This window comes from Ornithorhynchus anatinus, chromosome 2 (assembly GCF_004115215.2).
Source record: "Ornithorhynchus anatinus isolate Pmale09 chromosome 2, mOrnAna1.pri.v4, whole genome shotgun sequence".
NCBI lineage: Eukaryota > Metazoa > Chordata > Mammalia > Monotremata > Ornithorhynchidae > Ornithorhynchus > Ornithorhynchus anatinus.
The window spans coordinates 9,877,880-9,898,692 of NC_041729.1; the positions used below are offsets into that span (position 1 = coordinate 9,877,880).

The 20,813-nt window shown below is 51.0% G+C and overlaps 1 protein-coding gene across 1 annotated transcript in view; it reads right to left on the reverse strand.

The window, feature by feature from the left end:
• Positions 1 to 3,478: 3,478 nt before the first annotated feature.
• The window catches only part of MMP17 (matrix metallopeptidase 17), a 119,695-nt gene continuing 102,360 nt past the window's right edge, over positions 3,479 to 20,813 (reverse strand). The window contains exons 5-10 of the mRNA XM_029058562.2: positions 19,836 to 20,012; positions 18,807 to 18,906; positions 16,105 to 16,187; positions 9,328 to 9,480; positions 7,086 to 7,343; positions 3,479 to 6,217 (exon numbers count right to left, since the gene is read on the reverse strand). Of these exons, the coding sequence (XP_028914395.1) occupies positions 5,871 to 6,217; positions 7,086 to 7,343; positions 9,328 to 9,480; positions 16,105 to 16,187; positions 18,807 to 18,906; positions 19,836 to 20,012 (1,118 nt within the window). The 3' untranslated portion in view covers positions 3,479 to 5,870. The remainder of the gene's footprint in view (positions 6,218 to 7,085; positions 7,344 to 9,327; positions 9,481 to 16,104; positions 16,188 to 18,806; positions 18,907 to 19,835; positions 20,013 to 20,813) is intronic.

Below are 20,813 nucleotides of genomic sequence, written 5' to 3' on the forward strand. Positions count from 1 at the left end.
CCGTTCCCACAGACAGAGCCCTAGAATAACCACTGTAATAATCGTGGTATTGGTTTTATTTCTTTCTAATCATTATTTTGGTATTGGTTAAGCGCATACTATGTGCCAGGCACTGTACTAAGCGCTGGAATAAATCCAACTCGGATACAGTCCATGCTGCACATGGGGCTCACAGTGGGAGTGGGAAGCCCCAATCTAGACTGAGAGCTCCCTGTAAGCAGGGAATGTCACTGTTTATTGTTGTATTATATATATAAAAAAAAGGTATTTGTTAAGCGCTTGCTATGTGCCAAACACTATTCTAAGCGCTGGGGCGGATAACAAGGTAATCAGTTTGTCCCACAGAAGCCTCATAGTCTTCATCCCCATTTTTACAGACGAGGTAACTGAGGTACAGAGAAATTAAGGGATTTGCCCAAGGCCACACAGCAGACAAGCAGTGGACTTGAGATTAGAACCCACGTCTGCTGACTCCCAAGCCTGTGCTCTTTCCACTAAACCAAGCTGCTTCTCTATTTACTTTCCCAAGTGCTTAGTACAGTGCTCTGCAAACAGAAAGTGCTTACTAAATATGACTGAATAAATGAATGAATGAGTCCCCATTTTACTGATGAGGTAACAGACACAGTACCTGTCTCACATGGGGCTCACAGTCCAAAGGGGAGAGAGAATGGGTAACTTAGCTTCGTTTTTTAATTTTTAATGATGAGAAAGCCAAGGCAGAGAGAAGTTAAGTCACTTGCTCAAAGTCACCACACAGCAGGTGAGTTGTGGGGTATCAATTAGAACCCCAGTCTTTTGACAGTCTTTAAGAGTGGAAAAGACCATAACTTTGGTCAGAGTCAGACATATGGCTGAAATCAGACAATCAGCAATGTTGCTCTCAAACACAGATTCTTCTCTGTCTTCATGACATATGTGCCTTTATGCCTCTTTTTCTCCTTAGCGACATATTGGCAAGTAAGTGGGGGGAGGGCAACAAAGGGGTAGGGATTTTAGAGATGATGGTTTTAATACGAGGGGACAGTTTCAGAGGGTGACTGGGCCAGAAAGCGACTGTTGGGTCTTTTTAGCCTTCCCTGGAAACGCTTAGGTTTTGTCCGAGACCTGGGGCGAGCAGGGCCGGGAGTCACTGACCAAGCCTTGGTAGCTGCTACTGTCCCCAACACCCCCATGAGCTGGGCAGCTCTGCTCAGGCATCATATTTGATGCTCAAAGAGAAGAGGCTGATAAAGAACAGCAGCGGGGCCTAGTGAAAAGAGCACGGGCCTGAGACTCGTAGGACCTGCGTTCTAATATCGACTCTATCACTTGTCTGCTGCGTGACCTTGGACAAGTCACTTGACCTCTCTGTGCCTCAGTTATCTCATCTTTAAAATGGGGATGAAGATCGTGAGCCTTATATGGGACAGGAACTGTAGTTCAACCTGATTATTTTATATCTACCCCAGTGCTTAGCACAGTGTCTGGAATGTTACACAAGCATTTAACAAATGCCATTAAAAAAATCAGGTTCAGAGGTTTCAGCTATCCTAGCTGATGTGAACTAAACATTCACTTTAATGAAAGGGGTATCCCTCCGTGGATTCTGTGTTTTGAGCTTTCCTTCTCGTAATAATAATAGCTGTGGAATTTGTTTGGAGTTTACTATGGGCCAAGCACTGTACTAAGTGCTGAGGTAGGTATAGGAAAATCAAGTCAGACAAGTCCTTCCTTCCAGCCCAAAGAAGCTTTGCTATGGAATGATGTGGTCTTTTTTAAAAAAATGGATTATGAAGCAGTGTTATAAGTAAGTTACTAAATAGGAAGAAGTGTGGCCTAGTAGATAGAGCACGGGCTTGGAGTCAGAAGGACCTGGATACTAATTCCAGCTCTACCACTTGCCTGCTGTGTGACCTTGGGCAAGTCACTTAACTTCTCTGGGCCTCAGTTATCTCATCTGTAAAATGGGGACTAAGACTGTGAACCCCATGTGGGACAGGGACTGCGTCCAAGTGGATGGCTTGTATCCAGCCCAATGCTTATCAGTGTCTGGCATATAGTAAGTGCTTAACAAGTGTCACAATTATTCAAAAAAAAAAAATCAACCCTAAAAATGAACTTGATTCTCATTCATCTGAGTGCTTCACCCCTCTACTGAACCCATTCTTACCTGAAATATTTGGTCAAATGAGATGCAAAATAAGTCCAGTAGGCCTGAATGAACTGGTTAATTTGCTCTTGCACAATGAGCCTGTTAATGCAGTTAGAGAGATCAGTAAATCTTCACCCTTCCTGAGGCCTGGGTTGGGGTGGGTCTGAGGTCGAGGGGCTAGGTCATCAGCACAGCTGTGGGTTTGGCTGACTGATCCTGGAGCTGGAGGGTATCCTGGGATTCAGAATGGAGAAGCAGCTTGACCTAGTGGATAGAACACCAGGCTGGGAGTCAGAAGGATTTGGGTTCTAATCCCAGCTCCACCACTTGTCTGCTATGTGACCTTGCGCAAGTCAATTCACTTCTCTTTGCCTCAGTTAGCTCAACTGTAAAATGGAGAATAAGACAGTGAGTCTTATGAAGGACATGGACTGCATCCAACCCGGTTAGCTTGAATCTACCCCAGCCCTTAGTATACCTAGCACATAGTAAGTGCTAAAAAAATTCCATGAAAAAGAAATAGAAAAGGATCAACCAGTTCTACGGGTAAGAGAATGGAATAATCATGAATGGTGGGTCTGAAGAGAGGCCAACTTGGGGAGTAGCATCCGTGACAGGTCAGAATCTGACCTCAGGGCTTATGGTCAAAGTCCTCCTTAGAGGTGGCTAGATCTGGGGTGGCGTGTCATGGCTGCATGATGCTCGGGAAGCAAAACCTTGGGCGCCCATAAGGCTACCAGAATGGAGGGGATGAACATTACCTGCTGAAGACTGTGCTCCGCCAGAATTTGTCACGCTTGGGATAAGAGCAGTAGTGAGGGTGGTGGGCAGTTGAGTCGGCAGATCGGGAGGCATCCATGTGGCCTGCAAATTTGGCTCACAGGGTATCTCCACACCTGTTGCTACGTTATGGCTAAATAGGGGGCAGAGAAACTGTGCTCAGCTCAAGCCAGCAGGGAAGTTCATTCCCTAAAGGTGAATGCTAAAATGCCCCCAAATCGACATGCTGGATAAATACCAGTCTGGCCCCTAATAATCCCTAACAAATACTACAATTACTAACGGCCCATCTCGGTCTGGTCTTGAGGCCCACCTAGCTGGAGGGGTCTTTCTGGACGGTTTCAGCTTTTCTAATTCACTTGTAAATGGCTCGGATTCAAATGAGCCCAGAGCTTCCCCACGAGGAGATCCGCTCCATTCTTCCGAGGCTCAGGTGCGACCTTGGACGGAAAGGTCGAGTCTCTACTTGAACTCTGTTTTCTTTTCCCCGTGTGTTTGTGTGGGGGGGCATCCAGCTAACGGGAAGTTCTGGATCACGTGGGAAGAAATCACCAGCCGGCCCAGCACGTTGAAGTTTGTAAAAAGCATTTTAATGGGCACAGCTGCAGGCATCCAGAGCCTGCCTCTGCTCCTCTCCCTCACCCCCACCCTGCATCCCGACAGCGGCAGCCTCCGAAACTCCTTGGTGGCTTAAGATCGTGGGAAGGATGGTCACTTTGCAGGGATCTCTCTTCCAGCCGGGGTGTTCCCAGGATGCCCCACAGATTTAAAAAGAAGGAACTGGGGGCATGGGGGTGGGGGGAGTTAACTTTTCTTTTTCATTCCTTCTATTGTCATTGCTCTGCCCTGCAATATATTACCTAGCACGGGTTTTGAATTGCCACTCTGGTCTCTATAGGACCAGCTCATGGTATATCATCTATGTGTTACCCTGAGATGGACGGACAGATGGTGGTGTGGGCCAATTCATTCAGCAGGGATGTCCCTCTGAATAGCTTGACCCTGGCTGGGTCTGTGTTCTGTTCAGGCCTCTGGCCACAGGCTTTCTCCTCCTCCTCCCTGTCTTCTGCCCCTTTGCCCTAGTGGGGCAGGACTTCTGGGATCCCAGGCAGGTCTTCAAAGCCGCTCATCTTGGGACAGCAGCGATGTCATGCCGGCATCCTTCAAGTGAATAGATCATTTCCAGTGCCCGAAGCCACGTTGGGGTAGGGCGGAGGAGCCGGATCTGATAGTAATACTAACTGTGCATTGGTTAAGTGCTTACCATACGTCAAGCACTGTGTTAAATGAGGGGAAAGATAAAATCTGATCCAACACAATCCCTGCCCCACATGAGGCTCACAGCCCAAGAGGGAGATTTCATAGCCATTTTAAAGATGAGAAAACTGAGGCCCAGAGAAATTAAGAGACTTGCCTTGGGCCACACAGCAGGCAAGTGGCATAACCAGGATTAGAAACCAGGTCTTCTGACTGCCAGCACTGCGTGCTTTCCACTAGGCCATGCTGTTTCGATTTTGTTTTCTTGTTTCTTCTTTGATCTGCTTTGATCATCCTTACAAGCACTTGCGTGAATATCCATCCGTAATTTATTTTAACGTCTGTCTTCCCCTTTCTAGTCTGTAAACTCCTTGTGGGCAGAGCTCGTAACAGCCAACTCTGTTTTATTGTACCTCCCAACAACTTGATACAGTGCTCTGCACACAGTAGAGCACTCAAAAAATGCCACTGATTGATTGATTTGGAACTGTTGCTCCAGATGCTTTTATGAAAGCAACCTTTTCACTCCCACATTTCCCCAGGGGGCAGCTGACTCTGAAGCAGGGCAGGAGCAGCAACTTCCCAATCTGAATGAGGGGGCAGAGCTCTGCTGGGAGTGGGGGACAAGCAGGGTGGGGCTGGGGGGAGTGCAGGCAGACTTCGAGGAACTAAAGGGTCAGGAAGACCCATCTGGGGCCCAGTCAGCCACGCTTTTCAACGCTGCCCAGAAGTGCCCAGGCCTTCTCGGACACCTGGGGTGAAATGGGGAGCCCGACCTGGAAAGCTGAGGGGAAGGGAGAGGCTGGACCCCCATGGTACCTTTTGTATCTCCATCTCACCTCTGCCTCTGTGTATGTGAGAGTGAGACAGTATATGAATGAGAGTAAGAGAGTGTAAGATTGGATTGTGAGTGAGAGTAAGAATGTGAGAGTATGTGAGAGATTGTGAAAGAGAGAGAGAGAAAGAGAGAGAGAATTTGGAGCACTGAATGATCAGGAGGAGATGAGGGTCTGGAGGGAGGCAGTGGACCCCACTGATGATGGCCTTCTTTCCAGTGGGGCCACACTGGACCAGGAGAGGCCAGTGATCTCAATGCACCCTGGGGGTCAACAGCCTCTAGCAGACCTCGGGGAAGCCCTGTGACTTCCAGGGCAGGACAACCGTGACACCTGCAGAGAGGATCGGCATCCCACCCCTCCCTCCAGGAGGCTCCGGCACCACACTGACGTCTGTGCCCTGCTGTTCCTTCTTTCCCTATCCCCAACGCTCAGGAACGTGGCTAGCCTGAAGCGGCTGACTCCTTAAACAGGGTGGTCGGAGCGAGGGCACCCATCACGGGTATTCAGCCTTGCAAATCAGTCACTCGCCCATCGGTCTGGCACTAGCGGTCCAGGGCCGGTATTCGGGAATGTTATTCTGATCCAGGTTCCTGCCCTTGTGTCTCCCACAGAGGGGGCAGTCTGGAAGGAACTGTTTTTGGTGGGCTGGCCACTTGCTTGAACTTATTTGCAAGGCTGGCTTAAAAGAGAAAAAGAAAATCCAAACTGCAGCATATTTCTCACAGAGAATCTGACAGCCTTCCCGGCCCCGGGAGGACTAGTCTCCCTAGTAGCCACGTAGCAATGACGTGAGGCCAACGGTGGCCCTCGAGGCCCCGGAGGTGCCATCCAAGTCTTCCCCTTGTCCTGCAATGCCGGTGTCATAGCACCCCGGTCAGGAGAGCTGTCGTCCAGAGGCCCGTGAGCGCCAGTCCCAGAGACAGGGTGCCCCCCGGCATGGGGACCCGCCAGGAGGCGGGGGAGGGTGAGGAAGAGGAGGCCGAGGAGCACGAGCAGACTTCGTAGCCATTCTCCGAGCGGCTCTCGTCGTGCTTGCCCTGCTTGGCCCGGGCCCCGGCCCGGCCCTCCTCGGCCTCGGGGGCGTCTGACTGCATGTCGCCGCAAACCAGCCAGTCTCGAGCGATGGACCGGGGGAAGCCCGGCTCTGCCTCCAATGTGCTGTCTGGCACCTTCCAGTACTCCTTGCCCCGGAAAAAGTAGGTGGCACCTAGAAGAAAGAGGTAGGGATTGCAGCCCTGAGCTCTGGCTTTGCTCCCACTGGTGCCCCGGGCCAATGTTCCCTGATGCTCCCAGCTCCATCCAACTCCACCCAGCTATCCCTATCCTATTCTATCCCGCCTTGATTTCTGTACCAGCCTCCTCGCTGACCTCCCAGCCTCCTGTCTCTCCCCACTCCAGTCTACACTTCACTCTGCTGCCTGGATCATTTTTCTACAAAAACGTTCAGGTCACGTTTCCTCACTCCTCAAAAACCTTCCAGTAGTTGCCCATCCACCTCCACATCCAACAGAAACTCCTCACCATTGACTTTAGAGCACTCAATCATCCTGTCCCCTCCTACCTCACTTCACTTTTCTCCTATTACAACCCAGCCCACACACTTCACTTCTCTAATGCTAACCTTCTCACTGTACCTCCATCTCATCTATCTTGCTGCCGACCCCTCGCCCACTTCCTGCCTCCGGCCTGTAATGCTCTCCTTCTTCAGATCCAACAAACAATTACCCTCCTCCGCTTCAAAAGCCTTACTGAAGGCATATCTCCTCCAAGAGGCCTTCCCTGACTAAGCCCTCCTTTTCTCTTCTCCCACTCCCTTCTGCATCACCCTGACTTGCTCTCTTTACTCATCCTCCCTCCCAGCCCCATGGCACCTATGTACACATCTGTAATTTATTTATATTAATGCCTGTCTCCTCCTCTAGACTGTCAGCTCATTGTGGGCAGGGAATGTGTCTGTTATAGTGTTATATTGTACTCTCCCACAGGCTTAGTCCAGTGCTCTGCACACAGTAAGCGCTCAATAAACACAACTGACTGACTGCTGAAGGTCTCCGCTCTGGGCTCCGAGAACTCACCGTCGGACCAGCGCATGGCATCGTCCAGTGTGCTCGGGATCCCCTTCCACAGAGTGGCCTCCGAGGGGTACCCGGGGTCCATTCTCCGCTCGTGGTCATCGTAGCGCCAATAGAGATTGTCCTTAAAGAAATAAGTCTTGTCATTGTGGGCCCAGGAGAAGGCAGCATCGACACCTCCCGGCGGCAAGCCAAAGTCTGAGATGGGCCGAGGGTATCCTTCCTCCACGTTATTGTCTTTAAAGACCCAGTATCTGTCTCCTGGGGAGAAGAAACAGGCATGGAGCAAAGTCACGTCACCTCGGCCTGTTTTAAAGAAAGAGGTTACAGCAGGGCTCGACGGGGTTGGGGGTGGGAGGAGCTGGGGTGAAGCTTGAGTCCAGAGCCTCGGGCCAGGAAAGGGTCCGCTGCCTGGTGGACGGCTCCCGAGGACCAGGGCAGAGTCCACTTGGAGCAGGCTGGACCTGTGACCGAGAAGACAGCGGCCTAAACTCAGCGGGGGTAAAGGGGAGGCAGAGCTGACCCGACTGTGACTGGGGCTCTCCAGTGGACAGGTCCAGATGGCTAGGGTCCACTGCTGATGGAGCCCAAGCCCTCCAAGGACAAGCCTATTTTGGCCCTCATCAGGGCCAGGGGAATCCAGAACTTCCCTCCAACAACAGGGGCTGCTGAGGATCCGGCACCCCAGCCTCATCGGCTCTGTTTCCACCCCCCTATGATGCGGCCCTGTCACCTGAATCCCAGAAGTGCCTCTCACTTCTGGGGCCCCTTTGGGGCTACAGAACTTAAACCCCACCTTCCTACCTCTCCTCCCTTCTCTCTTTCTACCGCCCACCCCGCACGCTCCGCTCCTCTGCCGCCCACCTCCTCACCGTCCCTCGGTCTCGCCTATCCCGCCGTCGACCCCTGGGTCACGTCCTCCCGCGGTCCTGGAACGCCCTCCCTCCTCACCTCCGCCAAACTGATTCTCTTTCCCTCTTCAAAACCCTACTTAAAAATCACCTCCTCCAAGAGGCGTTCCCAGACTGAGCTCCTCTTCCCCCTCTACTCCCTCTGCCATCCCCCCTTTACCTCTCCACAGCTAAAGCCTCATTTTCCCCTTTTCCCTCTGCTCCTCCACCTCTCCCTTCCCATCCCCACAGCACTGTACTCGTCCGCTCAACTGTATATATTTTCATTACCCTATTTATTTTGTTAATGAATTGTACATCGCCTCGATTCTATTTAGTTGCCATTGTTTTTACGAGATGTTCTTCCCCTTGACGCTGTTTATTGCCATTGTTCTTGTCTGTCCGTCTCTCCCGATTAGACTGTAAGCCCGTCAAACGGCAGGGACTGTCTCTATCTGTTGCCGACTTGTTCATCCCAAGCGCTTAGTACAGTGCTCTGCACATAGTAAGCGCTCAATAAATACTATTGAATGAATGAATGAACCCCAGATGGCCCAGGTGTCAAAGGTTTTTTTGTTTTTTTTAAAAGGTATTTGGTAACTGCTTACTATGTGCTAGGCACTGTTTTAAGCACGGGGTAGATACAAGCCACTCAGGTTGGACACTTCATTCAATCTTATTTTATTCAATTGTATTCATTGAGCGTTTACGGTATGCAGAGCACTGTATTAAGCACTTGGGAGAGTAAACAGACACATTCCCTGCCCACAACGAGCTTACAGGTTAGAGGACACAGTTCATGTTCCACATGGGGCTCACACTCTTAATCCCCATTTTACAGATGAGGCAGCTGAGGCACAGAGAAGTGAAGTGACTTGACCAAGGCCACACAGCAGACAAGTGACAGAGCCGGGATTAGAAGCCAGGTCCTTCTGACTCCCAGGCTCGTGTTCTATCCATTAGGCCGTGCGGCTTCTCTGACCTTCTGAACCCCATCCCCAGGCTCGTTCCACTAGGTCAGGCTGCCTCCCATTTTTGCCCGCCGGTTTCTGACTGAGGAGCCACAAAGGGCTTTCCACCGGGTGGACCGGTCCAGCAGCAGGAATTCTGAGAAATAGACTGGCTAACTAAGGGCAGCCAAGACCCCAGTGGCTCTCAAGACAACCGCCTGCCAGGTGCTGTGCCGGCACTAGGCCACGGGGTCCATGAATGGGCCCTGCGTGAACCCTTGATGCCCAGCGGTGCAACGTGCAGGACCCCTGCCCGCCGACTCGCTCGTGGCACCGAACCCCAGGTGGGACCAGGACCTGCAGGGACGAGACAGCGCGAGGGGCGCCGGGTCCCGCCCCCCTCACCTTTGAAGAAGACGATCTTGTGGTCGCTGGTCCGCTCGTACACGGCGTCCACGCTATCCATGTTCGGGGGCAGGCCCCGCCAGAAGCGGAGGATCTGGGCCGGCTGCAGAGACACCAGGTGCTTGTTGCGGGTCAGCCTCCAGAAGTACTTTCCTGGAGGGAGGCGGAGTCCGGGAGAGGATCAGTCAATCAATCAATAAGTCAATCATATTTACTGAGTGCTCACTACGGGCATAGCACCATACTAAGCGCTTGGGAAAGTACTAGACAACTGAATTAGCGGACACATTCCCTGCCCACAGTGAGTTTACAGTCTAGAGGGGGAGATAGAGATTAATATGAATAAATAAGTAGGACCCCAAGGGTCGATAGATGGATTTATTGAGCGCTTTATTAAATGAAATTGAGCACTTACTCCGTGCAGAGTGCTGGACTAAGCACTTGAGAGAATACAATATAACAGAGTTGGTAGACATGATCCCTGCCCCCGATGAGTTTTTATGTTTTGTCCCCTCTTTTGGAGCCTAAGGCCCTTGTGAGCAGGGTATGTTTCACTTCTTCTATACTTTCAAAGCATCTATTAGAGTCCACTGAGTGAACATTCAATAATTGCTAATCCTAGAACAGAAGGGTGAGGAAAAGCCAAAATATAGTCCTCAAACCAGAGATTTGAGATCAGTGTAACTCTAGCTCCTCTGAGGACAGAATAAGAGGGAATGAGCTGTTATAGCAGCTAGAGGGATTAAGGTTAGTGACAATGACAGTGAGCTTTGTGATGCTTTGGGAGAGGTGCCCCAGGGGGAGGCTTGGAGACTTCCTGCTCTGTAAGGTTTTTGGTTTTTTTTACAGTATTTGTTGAGAACTTATTAAGTGCCAGGCACTGTATTAAGCACAGGGGTGGATACAAGGTAATGAGGTTGGACACAGTCCATGTCCCACATGGGGCTCCCAGTCTTAATCCCCATTTTACAGATGAAGTAACTGAGGCCCAGAGAATGAAGTGACTTGCCCTAGGTCACCAAGCAGGCAAGTGGCGGAGCCAAGATTAGAACCCAGGTCCTTCGGACTCCCAGGCCTGTGCTCTATCCACTGAGCCCTCCGAACAGAGAAATGCCCCGTCTCCAGCCAGTCTGGCTTAGACTCTGCCTTGTCTGGGGGCAGAGAGAGGCACAGGATGATCTCTGGAGAGTCCTGCCAGCACAAAGAGTCGGGAGTGGGGACGGAGGTGATGGGGGAGAGGGTGGTTGCAGCTCATTTCTGCCAAAGGTCTCTGGAGAGAGAGTCTGTCTCACCTCTGTCCCTCAATCCCTTTTCCCTTCACCACCACCATCACCACCACCACCACCACCAACGGGTCCATCCACTCTCCCACCACGGGAGGGTTCACCGTGCGTTCTGGGGAGATCGTGGTCCAGTGATCGTGCAAAGGGTCGTTCTTCCCACAGTACACGTCTGTCCACGTAGAATTCGACACCCCAGTGGCAGAGATGGTGTCAGCCTGCGGGCCATGTCCTTCTTCGGGCAGGGGCTGTCAGGTCAGAACTGTGTATTCCAGGACAACTGACCATTTTTCTGACACTGGCGGAGCTGCATTAAGGGACATTCTGCCAACCACTTGATGCCGTTTCTCCTAAAGTGGAGAAATCAGGCACCACGGACCGACCTGTCGCTTCCTCGGGATCTGCCTGGAAGCACCCTGTGAGCAGGAATTGTGTCTACCAAGTGGATTGTAAAGTACTTTCCCAAGCGCTTATTTTTTTTTAATGGTATTTGTTAAGCACTTACTCTGTGCCAGGCACTGCTCTAACTACTGGGATAGATACAAGTTAATTAAGTTGGGCACAGTCCCTGTCCCACATGGGACCCATAGTCTTAATTCCCATTTTAAAGATAAGGTAACTGAGGGACAGAGAAGTGAAGTGACTTGTCCAAGGTCACGCAGCAGACAAGCGGTAGAGAAGGGATTAGAATCCAGGTCCTTCTGACTCCCAAGCCCGGGCTTTATCCACTAGGCCATGCCCCTTAGTACAGTGCTCTGCACAAAGTACTCAAGACATATCAGTGATTGATAGATTGATTGACTGCATTCCGGCGGCTGGGCTGCGTGACTGCCCTCACAACAGGCCGAGCAGCCACTTCTCAGAAACTCTGGAGACCGGCTCTCGGGCTAATAGTCCAGGATGCAAAAGCTAGTTTTCGAACATCCGTAGAACGAGGTTGTCGTTTTTTTTAAATCTCAATTCTAAAGATTGATATCACACACTCTTATGTCGTGCCCTTTCACTTCACTTTGCACATTTGGGCTCCACGGATTAAATCCGTGTATGAATAATCCATCCAAATGGGGCAGGAATTGCTGTAATTACAAATTCTTTTAAGATCATTAAAACTCAGCTCTCCGACGGTGTGGCCAGGGCGCATATATGGAAATAAGTATAATTAAATAAAGATGTTCTTTGCATAGCTAATTAGACTTGCGCCTGCACAGAGTGCCTTTTCAGCTCTCTGGGAGACCACCTTGCTTCGCTAGCCACCTGTCGGGGAGAAGAAACATCCAAAGGTAAGAAAACCGAACCCCTGGTTTGTGCCAGGTTTCTGAACCCCAGGCACTCCCACCGACCCCCACTTCCATACTCCCAGGGGTGGTTATCTCTCGGTGTGTTGGTATCTCACCGCCATGGGGAAACTCTGCTCGGGGTAAGAGATGGGCAATAGATGAAAGTCACCGCAGCCTGTCCTAGAGCAGCAGATATCACAGGCCACAGACTCCCCTGGGGACTCCAAGCAGGGTGGCCAAAATTTTGGGATGTGACCTGAGGGTCTTCCCCTTGATGGTCAATGTGAAATCTGCGGTCCCTACTGAGGGAAGCAGCGTAGCACAGTGGATAGAGCACGGGCCTGGGAGTCAGAAGGTCATGAGTCCTAATATCGGCTCCATCACTTGTCTGCTGTGTGGCCTTGGGCAAGTCACTTTACTCCTCTGTGCGTCTCAGTTACCTCATCTGTAAAATGAGGATTAAGACTGTGAGCTCCATGCGGGACAGGGATGCTGCCCAAACCGATTTATACTTGTATCCATCCCAGCGCTTGGTTCAGTGCCTGGCACATAGTAAGCGCTTAACAAAAAACCACAGTTATTATTAGTACTTTGAAATAATAATCACTGAGAGTTGCGGTATTTGTTTAGCACTTACTCTCTGTAAGTGCTGGGATACAATCAAGATATTCATAGAGAAGCAGTGTGGCCTAGTGGATAGTGTACTGGCCTGGGAGTCAAGGACCTGGGTTCCAATTCCAGTTCTGCCATTTTTGGCTGTGTGACCTTAGGCAAGTCACTTCACTTCTCTGCGTCTCAGTTCCCTCATCTGTAAAATGGGGATTAATGCTGTGAGCCCCATGTGGGACACGAACTGTGTCCAATCTGATTATCTTGTATCTACCCCAGTGCTTAGTACACTGCTTGACACATAATAAGTGCTTAACAAATATCATCATTATCAGAGAGGACACAGTTCCTGTCCAAAAGCCAAAGGGAAAGGGAAGGGAGAATAGCATGTCCTAGTGGAAAGTTCACAGGCCTGCGAGTCAGAGGCCCTGGGTTCTAATCCCAGCTCTGTCACTTGCCTGTTGTGTGACCTGGGGCAAGTCATTTCACTTGTAGTCTCCCAAGTGTTTAGTTCTCTACACACATAAGCACTAAAGAAATACCATTCATTGATTGATTCTCTGTGCATCAGCTTCCTCATCTGTAAAATAGGAATTCAACACCTGTTCTCCCTCTTACTTAGAGTCTGAGCCCCATGTGGGACAGAGTCTGTGTCTGACCTGATTCTCTTGTATCTACCCCAATGCTAGAACAGTACTTGACATATAGTATATGCTTAACAAGTACCATCAAAAGAAAACAAAACCAAAAACCAAAGGAGTTCTTACTCTTGCCTAGGTTCCAGATTCTTGTTGTCTGTGGAGACGAAAGCCCCCAGACCCCTTTTTGGGCCCAGAACATGAAAAGGTCTGGCTCTCCTTATACAGGCATCCTGCAAACCACCCTGTGGGCACCTTCTTAGCCCCTCTCCCTCCGCCCTGGCCCCTGGCCCCCCTCATTCATTCATTCATTCATTCATTCATTCATTCAATAGTATTTATTGAGCGCTTACTATGTGCAGAGCACTGTACTAAGCGCTTGGGATGAACAAGTCGGCAACAGATAGAGACAGTCCCTGCCGTTAGACGGGCTTACAGTCTAATCGGGGGAGACGGACAGACAAGAACAATGGCACTAAACAGCGTCAAGGGGAAGAACATCTCGTAAAAACAATGGCAACTAAATAGAATCAAGGCGATGTACAATTCATTAACAAAATAAATAGGGTAACGAAAATATATACAGTTGAGCGGACGAGTAGAGTGCTGTGGGGATGGGAAGGGAGAGGTGGAGGAGCAGAGGGAAAAGGGGAAAATGAGGCTTTAGCTGCGGAGAGGTAAAGGGGGGATGGCAGAGGGAGTAGAGGGGGAAGAGGAGCTCAGTCTGGGAACGCCTCTTGGAGGAGGTGATTTTTAAGTAAGGTTTTGAAGAGGGAAAGAGAATCAGTTTGGCGGAGGTGAGGAGGGAGGGCGTTCCAGGACCGCGGGAGGACGTGACCCAGGGGTCGACGGCGGGATAGGCGAGACCGAGGGACGGCGAGGAGGTGCCCCCCCACTCCCATCCCATCTTTGAGAAATGTGGGGTGGGAGGGAAGAATGGGGAAGGCCAGCCTGTCTGCACCAACCAGGAGATGGTGATGACTGCTCTCTTCTTTCCACCCACGACCCCGGCATTTCAGCCGACCCCTCTGTAGGCATCAGGCTTCCTCAGTGTGCTCCCCTGCCAACACACACACACACAAACACACACACACACACACACACCCCCCTACCCTCACCTCCCTCTGCTGTGCCGCCTTGGTCCCTCTCTTCCATCATCAAAGCTGAGTGAAATACGCTCTCTGCAGACCTCAGGCCCCCGACTGCAAGCTCCCTCTAGACTAAGCTCACTGTGGGCAGACACTGTGTCTGTTTATTGTTGTATTGTACTCTCCCAAGAGCTTAGTTCAGTGCGCTGAGCACAATAAGTGCTCAATAAATATGACTGAATGAATGACAGTGGCGGAAGATCGCCTTTTGGTTGGGTATAAAAGCCACTGCTCTGCCTCTTCAGCCCCTCTTCACCTCCAGCCAAATGAACATCTGCAATCAGCCTCGCCTCCCTGCGTGCCCTTGATGCCACCCCCCTCGCCCACTCTCCACCTCCACCTCAGCCGAGGAACGCTCCGTCTGCCCCCGGCCTGCTCCGTGCGCCGGCCAAGCGGCCCCCTCGGGACCTGGCACCAGCTCCCCTCTGCACCATCCAGGACATCCCATCCCTTTCTACTTCCCACCTCCCGGTGAGAAAGAGAAGAGCCCTTGCAGCATGAGACCTCACAGGGCAGTGGGAAAGCTAGCGGCCATTGCTGTGGACTCTGAGCAGCGAGGAGAAATTCTGCTCCTCTGGCCGCAGCTCCCAATTGACTTTTGTTTCCACTTTGTGTATAGCTCATTGGTCTTTGTCCCTTATGATGCTTTAAGATTTTAGGATTTCATTTAGGGGGCTGGCTTCATTAGTCCCTCAGTCCCATGTATATTACAGATTATGAGCCCGTTGAGGGACGGGGTCCATGCCTGATTCCTACTTGTTTGCTCTTTCCCAGAGCTTAGTATAGAGCTCTGCACACAGTAAGTGCTTAATAAATACAATTTCAATCAATCAATCAATTTATTAAGCACTTACTTTGTGCACATCACTGGACTAAGTGCATTGGGAGAGTACAACACAACAATAAAGCAGGCACATTCCCAGTCCACAGTGAGCTTATAGTCTAGAAAGGGAGACGGACATTAATATAAATAAATAACATATCGATATTTACTTAAGTGCTGGGTCTCAGGGGGTGGTGGTGAATAACGGGAGCAAGTCAGGGCAACGCAGAAGGGAGTGGGAAAAGATGAAATGAGGGAGTTAATCAGGGATGGCTTCTTGGAGGAGAGGTGCCTTCATTAAGGCTTTAAAGGTGGGGAGAGTAACTGTCTGTTGGATAGGAGGAGGGAAGGCATTACGGGCCAGAGGCAGGATGTGGGCGAGAGGTCGGTGGTGAGATAGACGAGATACTATTTCTATCACTATGATTATTATTACTATTATTATTATTACTATATTATACAAACTCACACACACAAACATGCACTCGCTCTCTCTCTCTCACACAGTTATCTGAACAAACCTGCCAATTCTTGTGTTTCCCTGCCTTGGGCAAATTATATTTTAGGCTGGCTAGCAGAGAGCAGGGTCTGTGACTTTTCTTTTTCTGTGATGGTGGGATTTATTAAGCGCTGGGGTGGAGACAAGATAACTGGACAGTCCCCATCCCCAGTGGGGCTCACAGTCGAAGAAAGAAGGAGAATCAACCAGTGGTATTTAATCAAAGTGCAGAATTAGCAGACTCGTTCCCTGCACATAATGAACTGGAATTTAATCCTCATTTTACAGACGAAGAGACAGAGGTCAGGAAGGTTTTAAGAGACTTACTCAAGGCCACAATTTCAGGCAAGTGGAAGAGTCAGGGCTAGAATCCAGGTCTCCTGACTTCCAGTTCCATGCTTTTCCTTTTCCCTCCCCACCCCACTTCTGAAGCCCACTCCCCACCTGTGGCCCCGTGCCTCATCCCCACCCCTGCACCCCGCTCAGCGAATGCTCCCTTTTACCTTTGAAAAAGAAGGCCTCCCCCCGGATCTGGGCCACGGCGTCGAAGTGGGTGCTGCATCTGTTGGGCCCTTCCCTCCTCAGCCTGCGGGGAGAGAGCCGGGACCCGGTGGGAGCTGAAAACTGCAGCTGGGCCCTCCACCTTCAATGGAGACCCTGGCCCCTCTGTCCCCACCCCCCTGCTCCAGCCACCAGGAAGTCCAAGAGAAAAGCGCTCAGATCTCTCCCTATGACTCCGCCTGCAGGGAGAGAGCCAGGTCCTGGCAGGAGCTGAGAAATCCCCAGAAACTGCAGCTGGGCCCTCCCCACCAATGGAGACCTCCTCCATAACCCCCACTCCCCAGCCCACGCCACCAGGGGGTTCAAGAGGTAAGCGCTTTCTGAGCCCCATGACCCCATCCTCCTCTGCTGCCATCTTGTTTAAATGACAGTGACTAGATACAAAAGGCTTGCAGGCCTGCCCTCCTCTCAGGCCTAACATTGGGCGAAACTTCACGGGAAAACAACCATATTAGGACAGACTCTAAAAGGTTACGGGGGCAATACTTCACGGGAAAACAACCATATTAGGAAAGACTGTAAGAAGTCACGGGGTCTGCCCCCAACCTCCAGCCAGGGTCAAATAGACCATTCTGGAGAATGGGGTCTCTTCCACTTCATTAAAGACCCCTGGGGAAGGAGATTCAGCCACCTCTTGAAAGTTCTTCCTTCCATCTGATTTTGTCCTCATTCATTCATTCAATAGTATTTATTGAGCGCTTACTATGTGCAGAGCACTGTACTAAGCGCGTGGAATGTACAAATCGGTAACAGATAGAGACAGTCTCTGCCCTTTGACGGGCTTACAGTCTAATCGACTAGTCTTACAGTTCAATCTAGTAATCTAGTTTTACCTAGAAATCTAGTAATCTAGTTTTACAGTCTAATTGTCCTCCTGCTGCAATTATGCCCATTCCCACCATTTCAGTCCTCTAACTCAAACCATAGTATTTATGGAGCGCTTACTATTTGTAGAACTCTGTACAGAGCTTGGGAGAGTACAGTACAACAAAGTTGGTATACTGATGCCCTGACCACTTCCCTATAAATTCCTTAGCTTACAGTCTGGGGGGGGGGATAGATGTTAATATAAATAAATAATTTATAATGTATAATTTAAATATAGGTACGTAAATGCGGTGGGCCCAATATCAAATGCCCAAAGGTCATAGATCCAAGTGTTTTGGATCTGGGAAGGGAGAAGGAGCCAGAGAAAAGAAGGCTTAATCGGGGAAGGCCTCTTGGAAGAGATGTGACTTTAAAAACGGTCTGAAGGTGGGGAAAGTGGTGCTCTGACATATATGGAGGTGGAGGGATTGGGTTGGGGACGAGATAGATGAGATCGAGGCAGAGTGAGGAAGCTGGCACTAGAGGAGAGGAATATGCAGGCTGGGCTGTGGTAGATCAGTGAGGTGAGGTAGTGAGGGAGGACGGGGAGAGCTGATTGAGTGCTTTGAAGCCGATGGGAAGGAGTCTCCTTTTGATACAGAGGTGGTTGGGCAATCTTCGGAGATTCTTGAAGAGTGGGGAGATGGGAACTGAACACATGTGGGCAGCAGATTGAAGTGTGGACTGGAGTGGGGAGAGACAGGAGGTAGGGAGGTCAGCGAGGAGGCTGACGAAATAGTCAAAGTAGGATAGGAAGAGTGTGGATCAGCGTGTAGTAGTTTGGATGGAGATGGAAGAAAGGGGGGATTTTTTTTTTCTGATGGGCAAACTGCCCCTTTTTACAGAATCTAAAATTAAAGTGTATTCATGTTCCACCTCTTCTACAACGTAAAGAGTTGCTTGAAACTGCTCTGTATGGAGCAGAAGGTGCCACGTTCGCTGTCTGAACAGAGGCACTCTTGGCCTTTGACGGGGCTCATTTACATGCCCGGTCAACCACTTTTAGATTGGCCAGCTCACCTGGTGGCATCAGCTGGAGCCTAGCCAGTGCCAGAGGAGGATGGGGATAATGTTTAATTAAGGAAAAAAGAGTCAAATGAGGAGAAAAGGAACACAGAGGCTGGGCCCCAGGTTCAAACTTAGAAAGAGGGCCAAAGCTAGTGTTGCTAACTTTGATGTAACTCAAGTTAATACAAGGGCAAGTACCAGACTAGGGTGAGCCTGTTGTCAAGCCAGGAATTTTGGTTTAAAATCTCTATTGCCTGTTTACTGATACTGATTAACTTATATGCTATCTAAGGGAGACTCACGATTCTGATTTGGACACTTTGGTAGCTATAGTAAACAGTTTTTCTATAAAGCGAGGGTGTCGGTGACAACTATCGGCTCATAATCTCTGTTATTTTTATTATTATTATCAATAAGAGGTAGAAGACACAGGGCAAGATTCTATTTCTCCAGGGAGTTTCTGATGGAGGAAGGCTGGCCCAGTGCAGGTGACTCAGTCCCAGAGGCTCTGGATAGAGGACTCCTCTGCTCCCCACTGTTCCCTAATGGGCCCCACGTGAAGTGGGGCCTGCCTGGAATGACTCTGCCCAGATCCACCACCCCCAGAAAGCCTGGAATCAAATCCAGGACCGAATCCCTAACCTGAAGTGCTGTTACACATCAAAGCAGCATCTCCCCGACTCCCCGTCCCTTTGGAGGGGTGGGGAGCGGCCCCCAGCTGATCGCCCCCTACCCGACCCTCTCCCCAACCTCCGTCCCCACTACTCACGGGATGGTGGACCGGTTAGCCGGCAGCTCGGGCAGAAGAGGGTGGTCTTCCGCCTGAGAGGCCTCGGGCTTGGCTGTGGGAGACACAGATTCCCTGACTCCTGCAGAGGGGAGGACAGAAGCAGGGAGGATGTCAGGAAGATCGGGCCTGTCCACTGACCGCCGACCCCCTTCCCCACCTGTTGCCCTGGACTCAATGACCAGAGCAAAGTGGACCAGATAAGGTGGGGGAAGATGGCCGGACACAGCGGGTCATACAGCACTGCTCTTCTGGAAGCCAATCTGGGGATGACAGGCCACCACCAGTCGATGCGGGGAAAACTCGGGCGACTCTGTCGGCAGAACGGCTGTTCCCTGCTGCGTCCCGGAGACGTCTTCTGAATGCCGCTTAAAGAGCCACGTGGAAAGGGGAAGAGTGGGTGACAACTCCAGCCGCTGCCGCCCAGATTGGAAGCAGATGTGGGTGGGCGTAAAAGACAGGGAGGGAGGGGAGGGAGACTGACGATTCCCTGCCGGGGGTCCAGAAGGAGCGTTGTCGAGGAGCCGAGGGTGGGCCTGCGGGGCTCATAGCTGACCAAGTGAACCGAAGGCCCTCTGCTTTGCTACTGCCTCCCAAACACCATCACTAAGAGCACGTCTGGGAGTCAGGGGACCTAGGTTTGGCCCCACCACTTCCTTGCTGCGTGACCTGGGGTCAGTCGCTTAACTTCTCTGGGGCTCAGTTCCCTCAGTTTACCTGTTCTCCTCCCTCTTAGACTGTGAGCCCCAGATAGAGCAGGGACTGGATCCAGCCTGATTGAGCTGTATCTACCCCAGCACTTAGCCCAGCGCTTGACACATAGTAAAGGCTCAACAAATAGCACAGTGATTATGATTATTGTTATCATTACGGTAGCCCTCCACGAGGGAGGAGTTCGTGGGGGTTCCAGGCCAGGCCCAAGAACAAAAGACAAATGAGCTGTGCCCACCCTAGGTAGATGCATTTGGGAGTGGGGATGGGAGTTGGAGGGAGAGGGGAGGAGGCGCTCACCATAGAGCTGCCAGATGCGGACTTTGTCTTCGTAAGGCAGGTCGTACTTGAGAGGGTCACCCACGGGTCCCTGATAATAAGGCCTCATGATGGAGTCCAGAGCCGCGATGTGCGTAAGGCCGATGGCGTGGCCGAACTCGTGTACGGCCACGGCAAACAGGTCCATCCCTTGGGCGTCTAGGAGGAACCGCAGATACATCCTTCTTAACACCTCCCCTGTTTGCTTTTTAGTCCCTCCCCGCTTTCCTTCAGCTGCCTTTCGGCACTTATGCCCCCACCTGAGCCTTAAGTACTCCCCCATGGCACTTATCGACATATCTCTAGACTCTCTATCATTTCTCCCTACCTGCGACTTATTTTGTCATCCATCTCCACTACCAGAATGTAAACTCCTCGAGGGCAGAGATCAGCTCTACTAACTTTATTGTGCTCTCCCGAATGTTGAGCACAGTGTTCTGGCCACAGTAGAAGCTCAATAGATAATGTCTGTCCATGACAATGCCTGGACCCACCAGGTTACCTGAGAGTTACCTGTATCAGTGAAAGTGGACGAGATGACACTCTTCCCCAGAGAGGAGGTTGGGCCAGCTTCAGGGCTGGAGGTGGACATCTCTCTCAGGGACGGGCCCGATTACTGTTTTTGGTTTTCAGCGGGGAAAAGTGGTCCTGGAATTGGAATCCCACTTCTCTCCCTGGCCTCACCTGCCTTGGAAATTCCAGGCTGAACCCCAACCTTCTCTAAGCCTCAGTTTCCTCCACAGGTGAACCGGGAGGCTGAGGTGATGGGGAAACTGAAGGGTGAGCCCGGACGACTGGGTGGCCCCGTGGGCAGCATTACACCCGAGGGTCTCTGATCAGTGGGCAATTGAGAGCCAGACCCTCCGAGCCTCCACACCTCCCAACCCTCAGGACCAGAGTACAGCCCCTCACTACTCTTCCTCCACTCCGGTCCCTCCCTTCACGCCGGTGACTCTGCCT